Source organism: Syngnathus floridae, chromosome 9, assembly GCF_059516105.1.
Source record: "Syngnathus floridae isolate MCC-2025c chromosome 9, RoL_Sflo_1.0, whole genome shotgun sequence".
In the NCBI taxonomy this organism is placed as follows: domain Eukaryota; kingdom Metazoa; phylum Chordata; class Actinopteri; order Syngnathiformes; family Syngnathidae; genus Syngnathus; species Syngnathus floridae.
In genome coordinates, this window is record NC_142421.1 from 2,226,914 (window position 1) to 2,250,551 (window position 23,638).

Here is a 23,638-nt window from a genome sequence, read left to right on the forward strand (position 1 = left end):
CTTCCACATTATAAATGAAATTATTTATTTATCAATTTATTGAGGTTATTTTCTTCATGCGGCCACAAATGAGTTGCCGCCTCTGACAACAGACCAGCCTCTCTATTTTTAGTCAGCTAAATTTTTGATGGACCAAAGAGGAAGTAAAGTGTGTTTTTTCCTCTTTGCTGCATCCTTTCCTGATAAAAAACAAGTCATGTCAAAAACATAAATTATCCATATGAATATCATGAATAATTTAAGTACAACGCTTCCTCTTTGACACGGAAAAAGGACAAAGTGAGAGTGGACCGAGTTACCACAACAAATCGAGGATATAAAAAAAAATTGGGGTTTTGGGAATACAAACAGTGTTAAAATAAATGATTGGTTAATGTTAATTTTACAAACATAACTTTATATGTAGAATTACTGTTTGAGTCTAGGATTTACATTTGTGAGGAGAAATGTTCCTGGATGTTCAAAAAAGTGTTTTTCCACATTAATTCCCGTCTATTTCTATTTCATTAAACTTCAAAATAAATATAAAATATAAATAAGGACTTGAAAGAGAGCACATACGCTAGTTTATATGTAGACATAATTTTTATTTAGGTGGACAGTCTCTGAAGAAAATACCATTCGTTACAGGGACATTTTTATTTTTAATCATAAAATCCTCATACAAAATAATTTTCATTTTCATATACAGTGGTTGTGTATATTTGGGAGAATAAAAAAAAATACTTTGTGTGGAGATGATTTGCCGCATAGTCAAGTTCATTTCTTGGTTTGTTGTTTATTGTTGTTGTTTTTGTTGCTGTTGTCATCCTCAAATTGCAAATGATTGTTAACCTGATTTCTTCCTGTATAACATTACAATAGAACCCACCAAAAAGAGGTCAACTGCATTGCAAACATATTTGGTATTAACCTCAGGAATAATTCAACTTATCCCACAGGAAGTTTTTTTTTTTTTTTGAACAAAGCCTGCATGCAAACCAGTGGCACAAAATAGAAATATATTATGTTTCTCCCCAAAAATGCATCTCCCCCACCTCACACTCTATAAGAACATTTGTAACCTGCACTAAGATTCATAGTGGAAATAATATATAGTAATATATAAATCTGTCTGATTATGCATGTTGTTCATGCTATGTGAAATTAAGTTCTGTATGTGGTTCTCGTAGTGTTCCAGTGGGATCTTAACACCCACCCCACGATCAGAACCGCGTTCCATTTATCATTAAGCATCTTTCCCTCTGAAACTGTTAATCACAACAACTGCTGCTCACCGCCGTAATAAAATGTGTACATCAAGCGCGAAGGGCGAAAGTCTCGACAGTCCTCTAATCACGCAAACAACCTCGCTTAATCAAACCCGTCGAGGCACGTGGAGTACCGCTTCACGTTTGTAAACAATAGGTCCCAATAGGCCTCCCGGTACTTCCGGGCGGCAGAAAAATGATTGGTAACCACTGACATGACCGAACTGATTTCCTTTAAAAATTAGATATTAATCGAACGCAATCTGTGGTTAAGGAGGATAAATCCAGTTGATGTCATCAAGGTTGCTACAGCAAGTAGCGAATCCCGAACGAATTCTTAACTGGGAACGACCTCGATCATCGAGTTAGTGGAAGACATTATCTTATAGATATCCATAAAATGTTATCTTACTTTGAGTAATTTGGCAAAACCTAATGGCTAGCCTGCTAGTCAGTTAATCAGCCCGTCAAAATGTAAATTACGTCCAGCGTTCTGTCGCCCTTCCAATCCGTTAACCTCACTAAAGATCGTCTTTTCAATCGACACGATGCATATTCAAACCACACCGGTAGAAAGAAGGCTAAAGTTATCATTGGAGCCATTTACCCTGTTTTCACAATCACTCTTCCTTCGTCATGTTAACTTTGAGAAAACGTGAGGTTTATACTTGATGTGACATGCAAGGAATCGTACAAGCGTACAACGTTGGGTCATGCCGTTTTACTTCCAAGCTCTCAAACGTTTCGAGCGCCGTGCTCGGTATCTACATATAAAAAGCCGTTCAGGTTTACCCGTGCTAGGTTTCCGCCTTAGTATCTCGGCCGTGGCATTCGCGTTCCTGCGCTGGAGGCCTGCGTGTCTTTACAAGACTACGCCCAGATGCCTAATCTAAAAGGCAACCCCCCTATGCCAGTGCAGACTCAGCTATCCCCGTAGTAATGCGGCCATTACCGGATTGCAGCTAAATTGAGAGTAAAATGTCCCTCTAGCGCTCAAGAAAAGATGTCCTCCTTGTCAGCTTCAGGCGAGGCGGGTCTGGAAATGTCAAAAAGACCTTGCGGGGAGCCTGTGATGGGCGTCCTGGCTTTCAGGAGCTGCAGAGCTTCGGCGAGCTGAGCCTCCAGGCCCGACATTCGTACGTTGAGGTTCTTCAGGTCGTCCTTGAGCTCCAGCTTGAGTTCTTGAAGCGAGGCTTGGAGGGTCTGCTCAGGGATGGGGTAGAAGGAACGTCTGGTTTCGGGCGGCTGCACGGGACTGCGGTCCTGCGGCGTCAGGCGGAAGTCGCTGACTTTGTCGAGGCGCAGGTCGCTTTTGGTGATGCCGCTGTCGCACGAGTCCGTCTTCTTTAGGGACAGCTGCGACTCGTGGCCCGTGGTCCGCTCCGGTAATGTCTCCATGGATTCAGATTTGGACACCGTTTTCCAGTTGTCCGGCTTCGCTATGGACTCTTTAAAGCGTCCCCAGCCTTTGATTTTGCCCGGCTCGGCGGCCCGACCGCCCACCAAGGAGGCGGGAGGTGGCACCTGTAGCTTCACCTTGTCCGAAGGGCCGCAGCCGGGGGGCGCGTGCGACGCCTCGTGCGCGGACGACGAAGGCGTCGCCGGGCTTTCTGTTACCGTCACAATGCTGGTAGTGGTGATGATGGCGGTCTTGGGGACGTCCACGTAGACCGGCCCCTTCTCGATGTCGTTGTCTTCGCTGGGCTTGTCCGTGGCCGTGCGAGCCTCCCGCTGCTGCCGGAAGCGCTGGAAGAGTTTGCGCACCGGGTGGTCGGGCGGCAAGTTCAGCGGGGCCTCGTTTTTCCGCCTCTGCCGCTCCTCTTCTTCTCGTTTCACGTCGCTGATTTTTCGGAAGACCATCTAAAAAAGAATTTAGCCCGCTTTGATTTAGGGGTAATTACAGCATCAGAGGCATCTGCATTCATTTTGGCATCAGGTGTGATGTCTAAAATATATTCAGGCTGCGACAATGGGAGAAATTGCAATTAGTTTTGAGTTTTGCCGTCTATTATCATGCTAAAAAATAAGAGACTAGGCATGAGTCGATATTAGATTCCGACGATAGGATAACCGTGACGGGTAGAGGGGCGCTCCAGAGACCCAACTATTTCTACCCAGGCTATTAAAAAGTCAGTTTTTCCACACGACGTCCCCTTTAAGACATAGAGAACCGCGTTTTCCTTGAGGTCATTTGGCACAAGATCAACACGGGCAAAGTTCCAGCGTTTTGACAAAGCTGAAGGTTTCTGTGCGTGTGCCAACATGCTGAACATGAAGCCGAATGGGCCGAAAGCAGTGAACCACAACCATTTTTCTTGTCAAGTCTCACTCGACCAACAAGCGTATCGGGGGCTCAGGATGTCATCGGTGGCCAATACAACCTCGGTGAGCAGTTATTCAATCCACCTCAGGATTTCCCAGCAGGGCGCGGCGGCGGCGCAACAAAACCCATAGTCCCCCCCCCCCTGCCCCCTCCCGCTGTTGGCCAAGCGTTATTTCAGTGCCTCAGATGAGATTGCCTCTTCATAGGCCGGCAATTCAATCTCAGCCTCGCTCTCTCTTGGGCAGGGTGACCTTAATATGAATGAGGTAATGATTGGTCACAACTGCGCTTGTTCAATTCAGACTTGAAGGATGGGGAGGAGGCTTTAATATACGGAGCCAATTTACAGTCGCTGTCCTTCTGCACGCGGCGGAACTCGTTCGGTGTCGTGGACGCTGCGTGATGTTGGGTGCAGGAGGGTAACGTCACTCACCCTCTTGCGCAGGTTGTAAGTGAGCAGCAGATTGCGGGAGAAGTGATTAGAGAAGGCCGTGTAGAACTCGAGCACTTTCTGCAGGGCGTCGCGCTTGATGACATGGAGGTCGCAGTACGTCAGAGCGCGCACGTTGGCGCAAGCTTGAGCCAGCGTCACCTCCTTCCAGAAGACGTCCCCGAAGACGTCCCCCTTGCCTGCGAGGCAAACGAAGAAAGACGTTCAAGCTGGATATTTTGTCTCCCTAGAGACACGCTTATGGGATTTTGCCTCTCGCTACAAGAGCCACCGTCTAATTGCTTTACACCGCTCGTAGGATTATGCTCCTGGGCTTTCCTCTTATTTGCACTAGCATTCTTTAAAGGAGTGTTTGCCTCCGTCTCGCCAATTCCAACACACGCCTGGATCACTTCCACTGTCGTGCTCTGCTTCGTCCTGTCTTGTCCTTTGCTTCCTGTATCCTGTCTCGTCCTATTTCCAATTCGTCACCTGACGTCCTCTCTAGGTTTTTTTTTAAACCTTTGTTGATCCAGATAAGGCAATCGAGAACAGATTCCTCGATTCTGAACCGCTGTCTGTTTCCTCGTTCCTCACGAACCTAAACATTCACCGCTATTGTCATATATGGTCGCTTTTGTTGTGCTCTTCTTGCCTACCGACTGTCTCTTCTCAAAAATCATTCGGTCACGCTGCATTTCCAATAAATATCCATGACAATACAAATCTCAACAGAGATTCCGCTTGAGTAAGCAACCAAACAAGAGGTCTGTTCTCCCCCACCATAAAGTTGGCAGGTTGGATCAGCTCGGCATCTTTTTTTTTTCCCCCTACCCTAGGGATGAGATCTTGTCCACATCCTTGCGGGGCTTCGTTATCTTCTGTTCTGTGTGCGTTCTGCAGCACCATTAGGCTAATGAGATTTTGATCCACGGGTGTAACTTGTTTATCGCTGGAGGCTGGACCCGTGGGGTCCGCATTGACTTTTTCAAGAAAGCTTATTAGAAACATGCGACGGCAGGACGTTTTGAACGGATCCACCGAGCGTATCGGCTCAATCAATCATGTGGTGAAATAATCGATCAAGTTGTAAGCCGCTAACATATTACTGGGATTTAAAGGAGACAATTTTATTTCAAAACAGTTCCCTTGTGTCTTATTCGATTCAGGTATGTGGTTTGATTTGGACAGTTGGTGGCGATCCAAATAACACCTCCAGGATCGAGAACTAAAGAACAAAGTGTCTTCAAACTGCCAACAAACCATGTGTGCTGACTCTACCCGACTAAAGTGCAAGTTTATGACTCAGAAAACAACAAGCTGCTGGCCTTTCAAAATAGTCGGGAACATTTTTAAAAAAAGGTGCTGGTAGGGCAGAATAAGGAACGAAGTTTTGGAAATACGACTAAAGGGCTTCTGGTGTTCTTGCAAATCATCGATTGAATCGCTTTGAGATAAACATTATTAGGGACATTTGTGGTTTATCTGTTTTGACCTCTGGTTCTCTTAAAAGAGGTCCTCTGTGTTTATCCAAAGCGAATTTTCAATTTCCACTAATATGTCCAGTTGAAAAAGCCAAACTCACCCAGTATGGCCACGACCTCGTCATCCTGGATGACTTCCAATGACCCCGATACTACGAAGCAGAGACTGTCCACACTCTCGCCCGCGTGGTAGATGAGGTCACCGGGCGCGCAGTGAATGGTCTGGAATTCCATAGCCAGTGCCCGCAAACATCCATCGCTTGCCAGTCTGAAGGCCGGGTGCTCTTTGAACACCTTGCGGTTGAGATGGACGCAGATGTCTGCTCGCATGTCTTTTGGACAAATTTGCAGCACCTGAAAAGCAACAAAAAATCATCTGGATTATAACAGCTAGGCTACAATATCGATTTCTCAAAATGATATAATCCAATGCGTGACATTATCAAAACACACAAAACGAGATTATCTTTAACAACAACAACACTAAATTGCTCGGCAGGACTGTAAACACCTGCTGGCCGTATTGTTCCAATGGGCGTTCTGCCTTTCAAACTAATCTCTTTGAAGATGAATGTCACGGATGGATTAGGCGCCATATTTAGAGTCTCACGTCCTGGCATCCTCACGGGCGCCCATGAATAAATACGCCGTATGTTTTGTTTGGGTGGCATTAAACCACCCAATGTGCATTTCTTAGACGGAAGACAGAAAATACCCAAATCCAATATTTTAATGTTTGGGCTTAGCTCATGACGATAGCTCAACACATTCATCGAGAGTCGCCGGCACGTACCTTTTCGGTGTCGATGCCCCGCGACATGGACCAGGTAGACGCGATGTAGTCCATAACCCGTTCGCTCAATCCCTTGGGAACCTGGTAGAGCTTGAGGAAGTCCCTCACGCTGTTGAGCATCTCGTGGTAGCGGTTGGTGTTTGCGTACATTTGCTGGAAGATGGTGGTCACGTTACCGAAGATGGTAGCGTACAAGAGAGCTGTGGGAAAGTTGAAGAAAGTCATTCTTTTTTAGGGAATCATAAATTTAACCTAACATGGGGGTTAAACATTTTACCGCTCACACGGCAATTCGGGTGAGTTGGTGAGAAACGAAATGGAGACGTGGAGGGCAGCTGGGTTGTTGAAGCATCTCCAACAGCTGGCTGGCATCGTTTCATGCGTGTGTGCGGGGATCAAAGCGGCTGCTGTGCGTATACATGCGTGTGTGCGTGAAGGCCTAATTAGCCCTTCTCCGACGAGGGTCGGCGAGGAGGCACGCCAGCCGCACATTTCAATTATCCTCTGATGCTGATGACAGTAACCTGTGTTGTGTTTGTTGGCGCCGTGCAATCAAAAGTGCGATCAACACAATATCGCTAATTAAAAAGTACTCCAAAACCCCCCCGAGGATGACCTTCGACGCTCATTCGTGTTATCCGACATCGCGTCTCGTACTTTGGAAAGACAAAGGGAAGCGAAAAAGAGTCTTGTATAACCCTCTCGCGGGGCAAAATGAATTGCTTTAAAGTTTCAAACTTTTGACTGTCTTTTCATCTGTTTGTATTTTTTATTTCGCAAATTGTTCAGATGCAGCTGTTGTGAATTGTTTCTTGTATCGGAACAGTGATGTGATTATTCGTTGACTCTTTTATGGCTGCATCTAGCTGATTAGATTGTATCAATGAACAAAGATCATCAGAAATTGGAAAATATTTTTAAGATTGAAATGCTGAATTTAGGAGAATTTTGACTTTTTGCAATGCAAAACGGCAAATATGTCACCAATCCGAGCATCCAAACTTTACTGCGCCCCGATTTTAAACTCGCAAAACCAACTAGGTCATAAGCCAAGCGCCTTTTATACTTGGTTGAAGATGGAGCAGGTCATATAAAGCCAGCGGCATACCGACGAAACAAAGATAACAAGATGTTTACAAGGTTGGACTTGGAAGAAGATGCTAACAATGCGGATCTATGAAGTCATTTGAAGACAGTTAGTTGTCAGCCCCAAGCAAGAGTTGCCATGGCAACAAGACATATACATAGCACTCCCCTTCTACCTCGCTTCCTCGTCTTCCTTCCCCCCCCCGCCCGGATCCCCTCTTCGCGCTGTGATCTTCTGCTGGCAGCACCGGTATCCAGCGTAGATGTTAAAAATAGAACAGTATCAGGGCATCCATATTTTATAGCCAAGCACAAACGGACGACAAGTCTAATTGCAACGACATGCACATACTCACGGGGCTGGGGGCCCAATGATGCATTAACGGCATGATTTCTGTTGAAACTATTTCGGCGAGGATGGGAGGGGGAGGATAATCGGTCTCTTGTCGGCGGAGGTGCGATGGCTTGATGGGCTAACGCGGTCACGCGTAAATGGCATCACGACACTATGCGGCATGCTGGGGGAAAAAATTCGACACACTCCTGGCAGTTAAGACTTTTAACATAAGCCATCGTTTCAAGGAAAGCGGCAAGATGTTGGAGGTCTCAAACAGAGATGGAAAAGTTTCCAATATGAAAGCAAAGCACTAAACCAAACTTTTGATACCATTTACCACCTCATAAAAATTCTAACAGAGTGCAAAAGTAGATCGTAGGCCTAAGTGTTCATTGAAAAGGTAACAAAGTACATTAAAACCATATTTGAAGTAACATTAGGCCCAATTAACACATTAACACTGAGGAAAATTAAAAACGTAGCTAAATGATGAGTCAATGAAAATGTATTGTGCATAAATGGTAAAGAAAATTTGTATGTAAAAGATGAAAACCAAAGCATTGTTTTTTTAAATTAAAATGTTTCCTATTTTCCCTCAAATTCTCTGCATAATGAATTTCATGAATTTATCAATTATTTTAACATAAAAATGTAGAAATATGCCTGATTAGTTCAACTGTGTCCAAGACTTGAAATATTTCTAAATGACAAACTTATTTCATATTTACTTTAACGGGCACATCCTTTTGGCCAATTTTGTTTTTCCTCAGATAACATAAAATTGGCATGATATTAACTTTTCAACAATTTTGTCATGAAGCCTCAACTCAAGAATGTTGCTCCATACATTTTTTTTCGGATTCCAGACATTTCAGCACATTAATCATCTTAATGACAACTTTCAGGCATACGAGGAAGGCGTTCCATCTAAATTAAGATTGTTCGTCCTTGGTGGATGTATGCACTCTACTGAGAGCCATAATCATTTTAGTATTTCTTCGCATCCCATCAAAAGCATTTGTCTGGATTTATCCCCCTTCAGTGTAGCTGCGCTCAGCGTAAAACCGTCCATATTATCTCAAAACGCTTCTCTCCAGCCTGCACTCTGCCTTCTTGCTGGTATTATTTTTTACGAGACGTTTTTATGAGAGGCGAGCCATGCATCACGATCGGCACATCTTAATAATTCAGCAGCGGGGCCGACTGGAGCTAATGAGCCCGATGAAGGCAAGAATAACACAGACGCTAAAGGCCAACTGTCACATGTCGACAGACACCAGGCTGTATTCAAAGTATCGCTGCTTGTTTGCATTTGAAGGAAGACACCAAGTGCAAATACTTAAGTACAATTTTCAGGCTTGACACCCTCATTTGAACATTTGTCTTCAAACCCAAAACCTGGCTCGAACAAATCTCAGAATCCCTAAATAGGACCGCCAAGCAAAACGTTAGACTCACATCCGATCATCATCATGGCCACGGCGAAGATCTTCTCTCCATCCGTGGTGGGCGCAATGTTGCCGAAGCCGATGCTGGTCAGGCTGGTCATGGTAAAGTAGAGCGAGGTGATGTAGACCGAGTCCTTGTTGGGGCCGCCCTCCCACTTGCCCGAACCGCTGGCGTTGAAGCGGTAAGGCCTGCCCACCGCCTCGGCCAGAATGTACAACCAGCTGTCCATGCGGGCGATGTTGGTCTCCTCGTCGATCACTTCGTAGTCGCCGATGCTGTACCTGCCGTCGATTGCAAAAGTTGAGTTAATTAACTAACCTATTGACCACTTTTAATGAATTGATCTCGTTTAATTGACTAACTAGTTTAGCCTGGGTGTTAGTGGAAATGAAGTCTCGGTCACATGTGCATGCACATGTTTTAGAAGTTCAATCATTTGTAAATTCAGAAAGCTCGATGGCTAAAAAGTGATGATGCAGCACTTCTATCAAGTCTTATTTCATTTTTAGTTTCACACACTGACACACCCCGAGGATGTGCCATAAAAGAAAACAGGCGAAACTGAAGAGAGATTTCAAGTGACAACGTCGCTGTCATCCAAGGTAAAGGCAGTTAACCTTTTTATTTATTTATTTTTTCCTCATGAGCTTGCGGTGCGACCATAGCAACCACCGCACTGTGGGAATCCGCGCAGCAGCTATTTTTACCGGGGCTGGGATTCATGCGTTGTGACGTTTTATTAGGTACACTCGGCCCAAAGGAATTATTGCATGTCAACTAAAGAGCATTGCCAACTTCTTTAATCCAGCCCACTGAGCATTAAAATCATCAAAGTCCTTTTTTATTTATGCAATTTAATTTCTCTTAAAAGAGATTTATTTAATAGTTGACTGATGAAATTGCGGCAAAAAAATATATAATAAAAAAAAACATTTTCAAAATAAAGCAAGCCATGCTCAGTGCATTATTACCTCGAGTCAATATTAATTTCTGAAAATAAATGTGAAAAACTGAAATAGATCAAATTAGAACAAACGAATTTTCGGCAGGGTAAAAATGTATGTGTAAGATACTGAAACAAACGCAGCCTCTGATGAGTACATAATTAGCTGAATGGGTGGTCTTGTTGTGACAATTGGCTGAGGGGATGATTAAACGTACTGGATGTACATACGTACCAAATGCAGGCCAACCAGTGAGCGGCCAGACCAAACACGCACACCAGCAGAACCAGCACGGCGGCGCCGTACTCGATGTAGTGGTCCAGTTTGCGAGCCACTCGGCCCAGACGCAAGAGCCGCACCACCTTCAGGGAGCTGAACAAGCTGCTAATACCCTGCGGCCGGAGACAAATGGAAAAGAAAACATTTGTTAATCTTAAAAAGTTGTACCCTCAACACACAAATGACTAGAGAATCATGTTAAGATAAGCTAAGATAACCATCTACAGCAGTCAAATCGTTGTTCCCTATTTAAATGAGTGGGAATGCTATTAATCTGTTCCAGCCAGCTCGCCCAAATAATGTTTGTAATGTTTCTATAATATAAGGAAAATAGCACTTTATAAATATAAAAGCAATAAAACCAAATCAATACTTGTTTTGATTAATATCAATGTAACTTTTATGATAGGCAAGGAGAAAAAACGGACAAAAATTCTATGGAATATAGATATCACCAAGCCCTAGTAGGATATTAAAGTGTTTTTTTTTTTTCCCTTGGAGGTTCCACATTGTATTCCAAGCCTCTTCATCCTGCCACATAAATTACTATATCACATTCCTTTCAAACGACAGGCTCTGACACTTACAGCGTAATAGACGTCACATTGCGTTAATAGATAACTGCAAACATGAATGGCTATGCAAATGCTTAGATAGCCACACACACACACACACACACACACAGACACACACACACTGTCTGTGTGTATTATGAAAGTGATTCAATTAAAAAAACCATGCGGAAAATTTACAGCTCGGACCGCAATGTCGACTCAGCGATTTGTCCAAACACCCACCACCAGTGATTCAAACGGACACGCACAATCCCCGCACAGCATCAGAGACTCATTGCCCACACTTGACTATCCGAGTGTGTGTCTGTATGAGAGGGAGGCGTATCGATCGGGCTAATGCTTGGCGGTGTGCAGCCCGTACGACTGCTGCGCTGGCCCGTTACCTGATCCGAGCTATTTGGCTTCTGACGGACACATCGCCCTCTCAAAAAGAAAATCACTCAGAGGAGCAAAAATTCAATTATACCAGATGACAGAACTGATTTGGAAAACATTTCCCTCCCAAAGGAAATGATGGAAAATAATCGGATTTGATGAAATAGTGGCTAGCACGTCTGCCTGGGTTTGAATCGGTCTAGAATTTGCATTTCTCACTCATCTGGTTACCTCTTAAAACGTACATTGGCTTCATGGAAGACTTGAAATTGTCCTTGGGTGCTTGTCTACGTTCTCCTCTTGCAAGCACGATGAGTCGTGTCAACCGCACCATGTGATTCGTGATCATACTTAGCGTATTGCTACTTGCTATTAAAAGACAAATTGGCTTTGATAGCAAGTAGACGTATTCCCAAATGTTTGTTAGAAATGTTCGAATATTTGCTGTGTTGGTCATAAATGCGTCGCAGCGTGAAGCTGATGCAATGTTTGCTTTAAAGTTTCACTGTCCTGCTGCTGTGGGACACCACGCAGCCATTTGAGAATGAAAAAAAAGTCTTATTTGTTTTCAACGTCGTCAGCAGGGACCCATTGCGAGCTCTGGGCTGCCAGATCAGACATCTGTTTACTTCTTCACGCATTTTTAATTTTGTCCTTGGAACAAGGAACTCTCTTCAGGTGTAGCGTAGATTTTTTTTTTAACCATGTGACTTTTCACATCAAGTCCAATGCAGCTCATAAGTATGAATATTACGTATATATTGGAGCCTCCTGTCTTTTTAAGTTTTCACAGGAAAACTAAGCAGCGTAGTCCAGTCATTTGAATTCAGAACTGTTGCACAATCTGACAAGTGACATTGCAAGGTCTACGGTGTGTGTGCGTGTGTGTGTAAAACAAGAAAAAGACCAACTTGTTCATTATCATATTCTCATCAAAGAGAAGCCTACTTGAGTGACAGCTCGCCGGTTCCAATTCTTCCCACGTCACGTCCCGTGCATGCAAACAGGCCAAGAGCAAAGTAGGGGTGAGGGGATAGGGGGCATGCAAATAACAAAAAAAGGGAAGTGGGGGGTGAAAAAGAAGACAAAAGAAAAATGAATACACAACAAGTGATGAATAAAAACATGACAGAAAAAAAAAACATTACTAAAGCAACACAATGATGAGGCCAAGAATAACCAAATTGCCTGTTTGGAGGCCATCACAGTTATTCATGCGGATCATTAAGGCTCACGACTGGACGGCGGGTCACCGTCCAACTCAGGAGCAATTTAGGAGGAAATTGGCAGCGTGGCGTAGAATGACCCCTCAGGGATTGTGGAGAAGAAGCTGACCCTGCCTCGGAAACAGCATGTTCATCAATGTAATATTTCTGAATTTGCAATTGTGACTGACCGGTCAACAACATTTGGCATGGCAACAAAGATTGTTGTGACGATTAAAATGGATGGGTCACTTTATCCCTGTTGAATTATTACACTGCATGTTGGAGTAGCTTCATGAAAATAGATTTTGAATTTGTGATTTCTGTATGGTTTGTATAGTTGGAGCAATTTTAAGACAATTTTCATTTGGAATGATTGTCAAGACAACTGTAAAATTTTAATTTGATTTACCGGTATGTCCGATCTTTATTCATACTTGTGTCTCATTAATAAAATTGAGTTGAATGTGATTCTTCATGTAATATGTTTGTCATTTCTGTTTGCTGTAATATTTATTAGTTTTGATTCAAAATCTTTATTTTTTTCAAATATTTTGTTGTTGTTTTTTTAGTTTGCCAGGTTTATTTTTACAAGTTTCTACTTTTAAAAAAACTACTTTTATTCTTATTTTTATTATTGGTGTTATATGTGTGAATTATTTTCCTTTATTTCCAATAATACTGTAATATTTTGTACTTTTTATCGAGGGCCAAAAACATGTGAAATCATTATGATTACAATGAATTATAAGGAATTATTATATTAGTGGATTTCATAATAATTTAGTTGTTTTGCTTTCCATTTGATCCTGCATAGCAACTGCATTGTGTCCAGTTACGTGTCGACGACCCCCAAGTGACCGCTCATGTTCTCCTGATGCTTAAACACGTCAGCATCCGTGATGCTGAAGCTCGGAAACATGAGACCGACCACTCAAAATGCCGCACATGCATTCACGCACACACATGCAGCTCCCTTTAGGGTGTCTGATAACACCCCTGAGGGCCGGCGCACATACGTATAGCAATGCTAAATGCCTAGCACTGCATTTTACAACACACACACACGCTATCACAGGCAGAAAACACACAAGCACACACAACATGGAAACACACACAGTTGATGCATTGGTATAATGAAAAGTTCAGAACCCTATAGCGCAATTCAATCATGGTGTGTGTGTGTGTAGGCGTGTGTGTACTGTATATGTGTGATGTGTCAACTAGAAAAATGACGCACAAGAGCTGTATCAACAATTCTGCCGCCATTACAAAAAAATCACCACTAATGTGGACGACCCCTTTCTGCTCCAACAGGCATCGTCCAATTGGGTACAATTCTGTCACTTTGACTGAATAATTTATTTTCTTCTTCGACCCAGCTCGGAATAATCCTAAATCATGGTATAACTTTGTGTTTATGTCGCATTAAAGTTGTACCGGAAAATCAATTGCAGACGTCATGTAATTGTTAAAAGAGCTGAAGTTAGCAGTTGCCATTACCCACAATGCATTGTTTCCGTCAGCCGCCTTGAGGTTTTAATGGTTGGAGGCCACGGATGACACAGCACTGTGTGTGCGTGTGTGTGTGTGTGTGTGTCTGTTGAATAATGGAAAAGCTTCTTCTCCCCAATTATAATGTGCCAATTATCTGAAAATCCAAATGCGAAAGCGCCAGAAAAAAAGCAAAGTGGACATTCACAAACCAACAAAACAAAAAGAAGAAAAGGTGGAGAAATAATATGATGACTGCTTATTAAATGCATTCAATGTGATTGAGCAACTGTATTGATGCTGAATGAATGCGCTGCTAAAAAAAAAATCCAGGATCACTTTGGATCAACCATAGCTCAATCCAACCTAAACCTAAATTCGCACACGCTCACCTCGTCAACGTTCTCAAAGGCGTTGATGACGTCGTAGGGCAGACAGGAGAGCAGGTCTATAACGAACCAGGTCTTCAGGTAGTTCATGCGAATGAGTTTGGGATCCGAGATGACCTCGCCGGCCGGCCCCACGAAGGTGGTGTGGAAGTTGAGCACAATATCCACCAGGAAGATAACGTCCACGATGCTGTCCACCACCAACCACGTCACGTTGTTCTGCTTGGTCTTGAAAGACACATTGTAGGGCACCATAATGGCCGTGTAGAAAGTCAGGATGAGGATGACCCAGTCCCAAGTGGTCTTAAAGAGGCAGTAGTGTAGGATGATGTGCGGGGGGGTCTTGGGGGTCTCCTGCTTGTACTGGGGCAGGATGTCGGAACCCAGCTGGAGCACCTGTCCACAAATGCAAGTCGTGATGCTTGATACTGTCTGGGACATTTACAAGAAAAATATTTTACAAATCCGACTCCTTCCTCGGAGGAGGTAGTCACTTATAGACAGATGGATAAATAGGTACCTCAGCCAGGCGCGAGTGCTTATGTACGTTCTCTCCTTTGTGGACGGTGGGCTGGAGTTGCTGCAGGACGCCTCGGCTGCTGGTCAGAGCTCGAGTCAGTCTCGCAAACTTCCCCCAGCCTGCAGCACAGCAAATGAAGGCCTGAAGTCATATTGCATTCTATTCGCATCAACTGGCTTTTCTCATCTCCCTGCAGGATTCATCTCTTTACACTTTATTTCATCATTTGAAAGTGCGTCAGTATCTCCCGTACACTGGTAAACACACTTTGATGCAAAAAATAAAAGTCTGCCCGTATGATCTCGTTCAGTAGCTGGTAGCAGCAATAAAAACACCATAATGGTATTTTTTTGTGATTTGTTAAAACCTGTTTTTCTCAAAGTGGATATACGATCATCTCCATTTCAGATTTTCACCTATTACAGTAGTAAAATAAAAAGTGCTGTAGTATTGTAGTGATGACATGAGAAGATTAAGGGAAGTGACCAGTTTTTGTCATAATGTTTTGCTTTGCACCTTGACCACATGGGGGCAGTATAATATACACATATATGTCTGATCCGGCTCCTCTGTAAGCCATAATAGTATTAGTCATTCGTCACAGAGGATAAAGAAGATATGCCGGTGATTGTTGTCTACATATGACAGTTTGTGTTTAAATGTGTGATTGTTATGACCCCATTAGCGTCTTAGCATTAAGCTAATCAGATTTAAGTTATGTGATTGTTTGAAGTGCAATATGTAATTCTCTTTTTCTGTTTTGTGTGACAGAAATTTCAGGCATGAGCGGCAATTAACAGCTTGAAGCCTCTTGTTTGAGAAAAACATCACCATCATCCCAAACCGTTGTGAAGTAAGTTGAGATTGAGTTTACTTCCATCATACGGCGCTGAAGTCATAGCGAAATATCGGCCACCTTGTATGCTTTGAAATGTAACTTCAAGTTTAATCCAACTTCTCAGGTTGCGTCCACTACCTTTGGACGAGTCATCCTCGATGGGTTGCTTAAAGGCGGTGATGTCACTGAAGGTGCACAGGAACAGGACCACCTTCTCCTGCTCATTTCGAATGGGCGCGATCTTCACAAAGAACCATACGGGCGTCCCTAGAAGCACAAGAATCATCTCACAAGGTAAGTGACTTCACACTGACGACACAGGTGGAAACAATGTCTATGCAGCATCGACTAGTGAGGAAAGTGTTCAGAGTCCACTTTGAACATTCTGGAACACATTTGCATGATGAGGGGAACACCGTGTACTTACTGTTCTTCTTGTACATGAGGATTTCAAATGAGTTCATCTCGTAGTTCTCAAAAGTCAGACGCACTTTTTCCGTCGTGTCTTTGTCGGTGAGCTCGCCGTACATGAAGCTACAAAAAAATAAGATGAGAATTTGAATATTACATTTCATAGGGAAATAGTGAATGAGTAAATATTTTAATATGTTACTTTGTTTTAAATATTCCCTTGTTGAATATTTGATGTACTTTTTATATTAAGGCAGTCTAAAAAATGAGATGTATCATCACTTTATTTTTTCATTTTTTGTATGCTAATCGTTATTTTATGATCTAAAAAAATACCTGGAAAACCAAATTAAAACAATAATATTTGGCTGTCTCAAAATAACAAAACAAATTAAATTTTAGCATAACCCCACAAAAAGAATACCATTCTTTGTTTTTCAGATTATGAGACAAATAAATTTTTAAGCTTATTCTAAACCTAAAAATCTAAAATGGCCAATTGTTCTGATACAAAAGGGATATACTAACAAAATAAGCTGTTTTCCCTTTTCTGCAAACCATTCTTTATTCATTAAATGATGGAAAAACAATCACGATTTTTTCTTTCCTAAAGAATCCATCTGGATACATGCTTTTTGTAGAACTTAGTTTTTCCTCCTTAAATTGCTCCCCCAAAAAGCCCAAAATGACAAGCCATTCATCAACGTATACCCGCCGGTACCGAGCCTGATTGCTGCATGAAAAATTGAGCAGGAGCAGATGAGCATTTATGGTCTTCATCTGAGTAAAAAAGCAAAGATTATTGCCTGTTGTAATGAATACATTATCTGGAGGACGGGTCACCATGCATGCGCTTTTGCGCCGTCAGCCCTGATCTAAATATACCACGCGGCGGATTTGTTATGAAATGAAAACTAAAGCTAATTTTAATTAATGAGGCTACATTTTGACGCCGCGGGCCGACTTCTCAGACAAGCGCCAGATGTTTTCTTAAATGTCCTCTCTCTTTCTGAAACCGCTTTCTTCAAAAAAAAAAGTCAATTAAAAATTCCACAAGCCACTGACTTGTCGCGTGTCGGGAATTCCCGCCGGGTTTGTCCTGAGAGACTCCGGACACAAATCTTTGATCCGCAGCAAAGCAGGCTCAGATGTTGGAAATGAGTATGCATTTCATGTCGGAGTCATCTTGTCAAAACATCAAAAAGTAGCTGCACACACTGTGAATGTTTTATACTGCAGCCTCATCGTCAAACTGGTGGGGCTAGAATTTTATTTTGCTTGAGGGGGGCAAAGATATCTTAGGGGATCCATTTAAAAAAAAAAAAAAACTTACAAACTCCAAATATTCTTCAAAAAATGATGTCGAGTCATGTTTCCCAATGAGGGGCAGGTGGGGAAATAAAATTTTTGGAAGAAATTGCAAAAATACCCAAAAGTCAATTATCTGGCCAAGCATATTTTAGCGGGGAGGGCATTGCCCCCGTGGGCCCCCTCTTGCTCTGCCAGTGATCCGGCATCAAAAGCTTTGAACGTGTTGAAAAGTGGAAGACAGCTAAATCCCACAGTCCCCTCCAAAAGTATTGGAATGGCAAAGTCAATTCCTTCGTTTTTGTTGTAGGTATAGTCGACATTTGAATTTCAGCTCAAATATTGAACCAAAATTTGTTTATTTTTAACCTAGCATTTTTAGAGCGGCAGCATTTTTAGAGCGTATAACAGTGACTTTAAAAATCCACCCACTGATTGTGTAACTGTGTAAAAAAAAATCTGTGTAATACAGTCAGATGATTTTAGGTCTGGTTCCTCCTAACAAAAAAAAATACTAAAAATAAACCTAAAACGAATCCGAGCACACACACACACACTATTGAGTGTGTTCAGTGTTGGTCCTGGCAAGTGTTCTGAAGCTTATGCCGGAGCCCCCGAGGGTCCAAATCAGCAATGCTGGCAGTGACAAAACACAAGAAATCTCACACCATTTGCTAATCTGGCAGCGGAAAGCCATGGTGATGTGATCCTATTAATTTACCGCTTACTGGCATACTCGTTAAACGCTACAGTCAACACGCGGCGGGCGCGTCTACGCCGAGGCTTAAGAGATGTTGTCATTTACAATATTTCCATTGGATCACTCGAACGACGCACCCCCGTCCCGCCCCCCAAAAAGGAGGCGTAAACCGATCCTCAATGTTGTCAGAACGCATTTTTCATCCGCACGCTCCGCCTCATTGCCGCACTGATTTTTTTCCAAATGACAATCTTTAAATTGAGTGTTTCCTTTCTTCAGCTGCACGTACGAAATCCTTGATATCCATCTTAAGGTTCGCTCTTTGTCTTCACTAGTAAGACAATCGCCGCTCGATTTTTCCACCGTGCTGCGAACCAGCAGGATAACTTGGGCGAGAATTGACAATTTGGTGCTAACATTACTATTAATGAACCAATGTTATCTATCCAACATATAAAACATAACGAGTAAAACACGGATGTTCAATTTGTATAATGAATTGTCTTACGAGTGAGAACAAATCGTCTACAAGTACACGTATCCATGTCGGGGAAAAAAAAAACTTCTCATTCTGAATCGTTTAATTGAGGGAGACGTACGGCCTCCATTTTGCCGATCAACAACAGCGGAAAACCGCTCTCTAATTGGAGCCGCGCTTACATCTGCACCATCATGCTCGGATAAAATGAGTACCAACAGAATAGACGCCAAAAGACGAACGGCTGACCAACGCTGCGGCCTACCTGCAGGTGCTGCTCTTCTGCATGACCTCCGCCCTGTGGTAGCCCGACAGTTTGCAGAATCCGTCGTTGCTGTAGACGATGGGCCAGTCCACAATTTGCGCGTTGCCCAGTACAAAGTTGGTGTCTGGTGGCCCAGAGGGACAAAACCACAAAAAGCACAAGGAGGCTTGAGGGGTTAACGCCAGTATCTACTCAATACGTAGAGAAATTTCGGGGGGGTTGGAAATAGTTGCCTTTGAACGGAATCAAAAGCAAATATTGGGGGAAACTATTAAGGAAAATCATTCATTCATCTTCCTAATTGCTAATCCTGGCTGTGTTTTTTTTGCGCATAGTGTTCTAAAGCTTGTCTGTAGTTATCAATATTACCTAACCTTTGCTTTAAGAGTTCCCAACACACTTGATCAATATTCATTAGCGTCCATGACGCTTCATTAGACGCTAGGAGATAAGACGGACAAATTAGACTACACACAAATACCTCAGTTGAGTTCATAAAGGCTTGCCTGTGATTTTTTTTTTCAAGGCTTAATGGAGAAGAATCACCGGGGATAATTGTCATTTGTCAGCAAATATCAATAATTGCCGTCATTAATTTTTAAAGGTCATAAAAAAGGGCTATGGCTTTAAATGCATCCTATTTTGCATATTAAAAAGGTGAGCTGCACCTCGGAGCTACACTTACTCATAGTCGATATGCTAATAGCCTGAGACAATCAGTGCCGCTCTGCCACTTCTTTAACAGTCATTGTATGATCTTCGAATATTAACAAAAACATTTTGGGACAATCTTGTAAAATATCTCGTCTTGCTGCTTACTCTAAAAGCTTGTTTATTGATAATTCTTCTTTATTGAAAGGAGCTGGGAAAAAAAAAAGCTTAAACGCATAGATGTGCTAGTTTCATCTTTTTTTGAAATGATTTGTTTGTTTTGTTGAATTACCAACCAGTTCACTTGACATGATAAGCACATTAAGAACTAAACTTGCAAGGAAATTATTCTTTATTAAATTGTACTATTTATGATTGTGCTAATAACGTGTAAAAATAATAGACAAGTGATGCACCAAAAAGGAAAAAAAAATCCTTGTATGCACACAAATTACACATGGACAGGGAAGAAAATTTTAAATTTCATACCACATACTGTATACATCTAAAGTAATAAAGCCACTCACACACACAAAAACACACGTTTCTATGATCACGTCCAACGAAATACATGACAACACAATAAAATGCACAAGATGTTCCATGCCAATGTGTTATTTTACAATGATCAGATGGATGTTACTCTTGGAAAATCCAAATCTCTTACTCTTGTCTTAAAACGTATATTTGAAATTATGATTTACATCTCAATAGTTGGTGAATGCTTTGTAAATTAACAACATTTGGTATAGAACATTTAAATGATACACTGGGATGAGAAGGGGGATAAGGTAGATAGTGTCAAGAAAACAAGAAGAAGCTAGTTTAGATAATAGTACCTGTCTGTCTATGTGACAGTGTCCAAACTGAAATTTGTGAAAAGAAAAACAAGAGTTAACAGATTCATATGACAAACATCTGGTTGAATGTGTGACCAATAACAAAAAGGAAAAAGGATGTGATGAGACAACAAACAACTAAAAACTGAAAATGGTGGATTGACAACAGTGCTCAAATTCTGATCAATACTTTTTTTTTTTACTAAGTAAAATTATGGGACATGCACAAACTAAATTCAACCCAAACAAGGTTGCTAATGCCTTAGCATAACATCCAGCTGATGCTAACAAATGTGAGTGCCCATAAATAATAAACATTTTAGATAACTTACATATAATTATTCAAATTAATTCATTCAATTGTTTTCCCGAGATTGTGATGCTTTCTGTTTAGCATCTTGAATCTGATCGTTGATATTTCGACAAAAGGCTGCTATTCGGTTAGCATGGTAAATTAAACATTAGAAATTAGACCAACATTTAGACTGAAAAAATCAATATTGTTAAATGAAATGTTGATAAGTTAAATATAATAAGGTGATAGGAACTATACCAAACTGGTTAGCAAATAACCATTTGTTTTATTGTGTTAATAACTAGACGGACGTGTTTCAAGGCCCTATTTAAGCGTAACAAGGGACTTCTAGTTCACTCATGGTTCAAGATTGAAGAAAAAAAATGTAACTCATGAATATGAAATGTTAGAAGACAACAACAACAAAAATCAAATGAGTGAGAGACTTTGTAACATCCATCCATCCAAGCAGCTAGCGCTCTTTTCAGATTAGCACTCTTGGCTCCCGTTAGCTCCAGATTTAGCACCGGCTAATCCTCGGACCGCCCAAGGTCGTGTTGGCTTTTGTTTGAAAGGGATGGATTTTCACCCACTTTTTGTGAATTTTGGCAATCCCCCTATTTCACACCTCCACACCAACGTATAATCGGGACGAATAACGATTATGTTCACACCCTTTCCATCAGTTAGCAAAGGTCATATTATTGAACGTCATGTCTTCTTTACCAATTCACCAGTAGTATGGGACATGACGGAGTTTTTTTTCTCTCACGACCTGATCGCAAAAGTGTCACGGGGGCGACAATCCTAACCTGTTCAACCTTTTCAATATTTAAATACATACCGATAATTGGGCCTGAATTTTTTTCAACCTTTTTAACAATGTGGTATACGCGGGCGCGCCACAGCTTGACCCCGTTTTAACAACTACCACAGACGACTTCAGAGTCCCAACGATTAGCACTTTCTTCTGCACATATGGTTAAACAGTGTGCAGCACATATGTAATACTGCTCGTATAAGACACACAAGAGACTTGTGTCGCTCTTGTGTAATTATGCAAGAAATTAAAAACACATTGCTTTAATGGAAGTGAGTAAAGGAACCATCTTGCTCCCTGAGAGAATTCCAAGAACTTCTCATATAAAAGTTGCTCTAATTAAATTTTGCAAGGGATGATATTCTTTGTCTTTTGGGGAGTGGGGGGTAATATTTCTGGTCCATCAATTTCTCCCTGTCTTGTGGGAGGCTGTGTGTCATCTCAACTTAGAAGCCTACAGTTAATCTTTTGCTTATTACGCATGTTAAGAAAACTCAAACGCACTGTTATATTAATGCCCCTTTAGAAAATAAATAAATGAAATTGAGCTATTGTACCAAGTATACATTATGTAATGTACATCATATTGGAGGAATTCATCAATATGTTACCATCTTTGCTTTAATTGTACAAAATCAGTATTACGGTAGCATCGTTAGATTTAATACTGTATTAACTTATACCTGGGATGAACAAAAAAACATCTAAACTTGTTTAAATGTAAATTTCTTCAAATGGGTTCGTAGTCAATTGGAAAAATAAATAGATGGATTTTGACAATTTAGATGAATAAAGTATCTATTTATCTATCTGTCTGTTTATCCATCTGTCTGTCTGGATGTCTGTCTGTCTGGATTTCTTTCTCGAAGAAGTGATTTTGAAATTATCCATACTGACAGGGTGTGGTGGTTGTTTTTTTGGGTGGGGGTTGTTCCTGATTTGCAGCATCATTTAAACTGTAACTTTACTCATGGAAACACTATTAAAAAAAAAAAGAGTCCGTAATTAGTCATTGGCAGTGGATTAATTCAGACTCAATGGATCAATAACAGTCAGAAAACACACACACGCGCACACACATATTCACACTGGCAAGCACACACGGAGAGAGAGAGAGAAAGCTGCAGGGCTTACCGTTGGAGCGCCGGACAATATTCTCCAAAAAAGTATTCTGAGGGGCCACAAGTCCTCGGCGGCCCCCCGCCATCCTGCCGCTTCACTCGTCCTCTTCCGGGCGAGGCTCCGCGCGGTATTCCGGCGTCATGGTGCCGCGGCGTGGGTGAGAGGGTCCTGCTTGTGCGGCGGCGGCGGCGGCTGGCTCCTCAGCCCGCTGGTGCTGCGTCTCCTCCTCATCATCATCATGCAGGAGGAGGAGGGAGGCAGGGAGGGAGGATGGAGAACGCCTCAGATGCTGACTTGGATGCGGGGAGGGGAGGGGCCGCCCCCACTGTGGGGGGGCTTCCTCCGCCTCCTGGTCTTCATCCTCCCTCCCTCGTCTCGTGGACGAGGTGTCATAGTGACACCTGCAGGATAAAGGCTTGTGCGCAATTGCGGGTGAGCTTTGCAGATCAGTTTACTGAAAATGATTATTTATTCGGGGAAAAATCTTTCAAATGTTTTGGGTTAGAACGTGGTCACGTAATGAATTAAACTCGTATCTTAAGGCAGCACTGCGATCACACATTGCTTAAGTAGTTAGAGATACTACTATTAATACAAAGTCCTAATTTAACTCTTAAATTACAAACTACAACCTCTGAAATGTAAATCAATTTAATACCACATTTGCGGAGCATCGTTCCTTAAATAAGTACGATGTATGAAAACGAATTTGCTCAAAATGATTATCGTGATCATAACAAACTGAAAAGTAATTCTGCAATTAGGCATATTTTGGATTAACAAAGCTAACAATAAAAAGTTATTCTCTTCAGATGGTTTTTGTATGGCCCTCGGAAGACTACATTAAGGTGCGAAGAGTGGACTGTGGTGGTTGCCATGGAAACCAGCAGGGCTCAATGCACCAAAAAGGTGATAAACTCATTAAAAATGAAGACCAGATAGGTGAAGCTGCCCTTCCAGCTAGAGGGGGATGAACTT

The 23,638-nt window shown here is 42.1% G+C and overlaps 2 protein-coding genes across 4 annotated transcripts in view; one reads left to right on the plus strand and one right to left on the minus strand.

The window, feature by feature from the left end:
* Positions 1 to 16,082, plus strand: part of hhat (hedgehog acyltransferase) — a 29,086-nt gene extending 13,004 nt beyond the window's left edge. The window contains exons 13-14 of one of the 2 annotated variants that reach the window (XR_015860628.1): positions 15,705 to 15,786; positions 15,896 to 16,082. The gene's annotated coding sequence lies outside the window, so the exon portion shown is untranslated. Of the gene's footprint in view, positions 1 to 9,661; positions 9,755 to 10,339; positions 10,560 to 15,704; positions 15,787 to 15,895 lie in introns of those variants that run through there. The other variant, XR_015860629.1, reaches the window with a different exon arrangement.
* Positions 625 to 22,899, minus strand: kcnh1a (potassium voltage-gated channel, subfamily H (eag-related), member 1a). 2 transcript variants are annotated; one of them, XM_088385949.1, is made up of 13 exons: positions 22,673 to 22,899; positions 20,424 to 20,450; positions 18,934 to 19,057; positions 16,199 to 16,305; positions 15,910 to 16,038; positions 14,934 to 15,052; positions 14,417 to 14,809; positions 10,331 to 10,488; positions 9,162 to 9,433; positions 6,281 to 6,480; positions 5,589 to 5,841; positions 4,007 to 4,203; positions 625 to 3,110 (listed from the first exon to the last, which is right to left on the minus strand). In XM_088385949.1, exons 1-13 carry the CDS (start codon positions 22,743 to 22,745, stop codon positions 2,244 to 2,246), a joined length of 2,919 nt encoding a protein of 972 aa, XP_088242075.1. In that variant the 5' UTR covers positions 22,746 to 22,899; the 3' UTR covers positions 625 to 2,243. The 2 variants fall into 2 exon arrangements, with proteins under 2 accessions (XP_088242075.1, XP_088242076.1); XM_088385950.1 differs by lacking the exon at positions 20,424 to 20,450.
* Between the last annotated feature and the right edge of the window lie 739 nt (positions 22,900 to 23,638).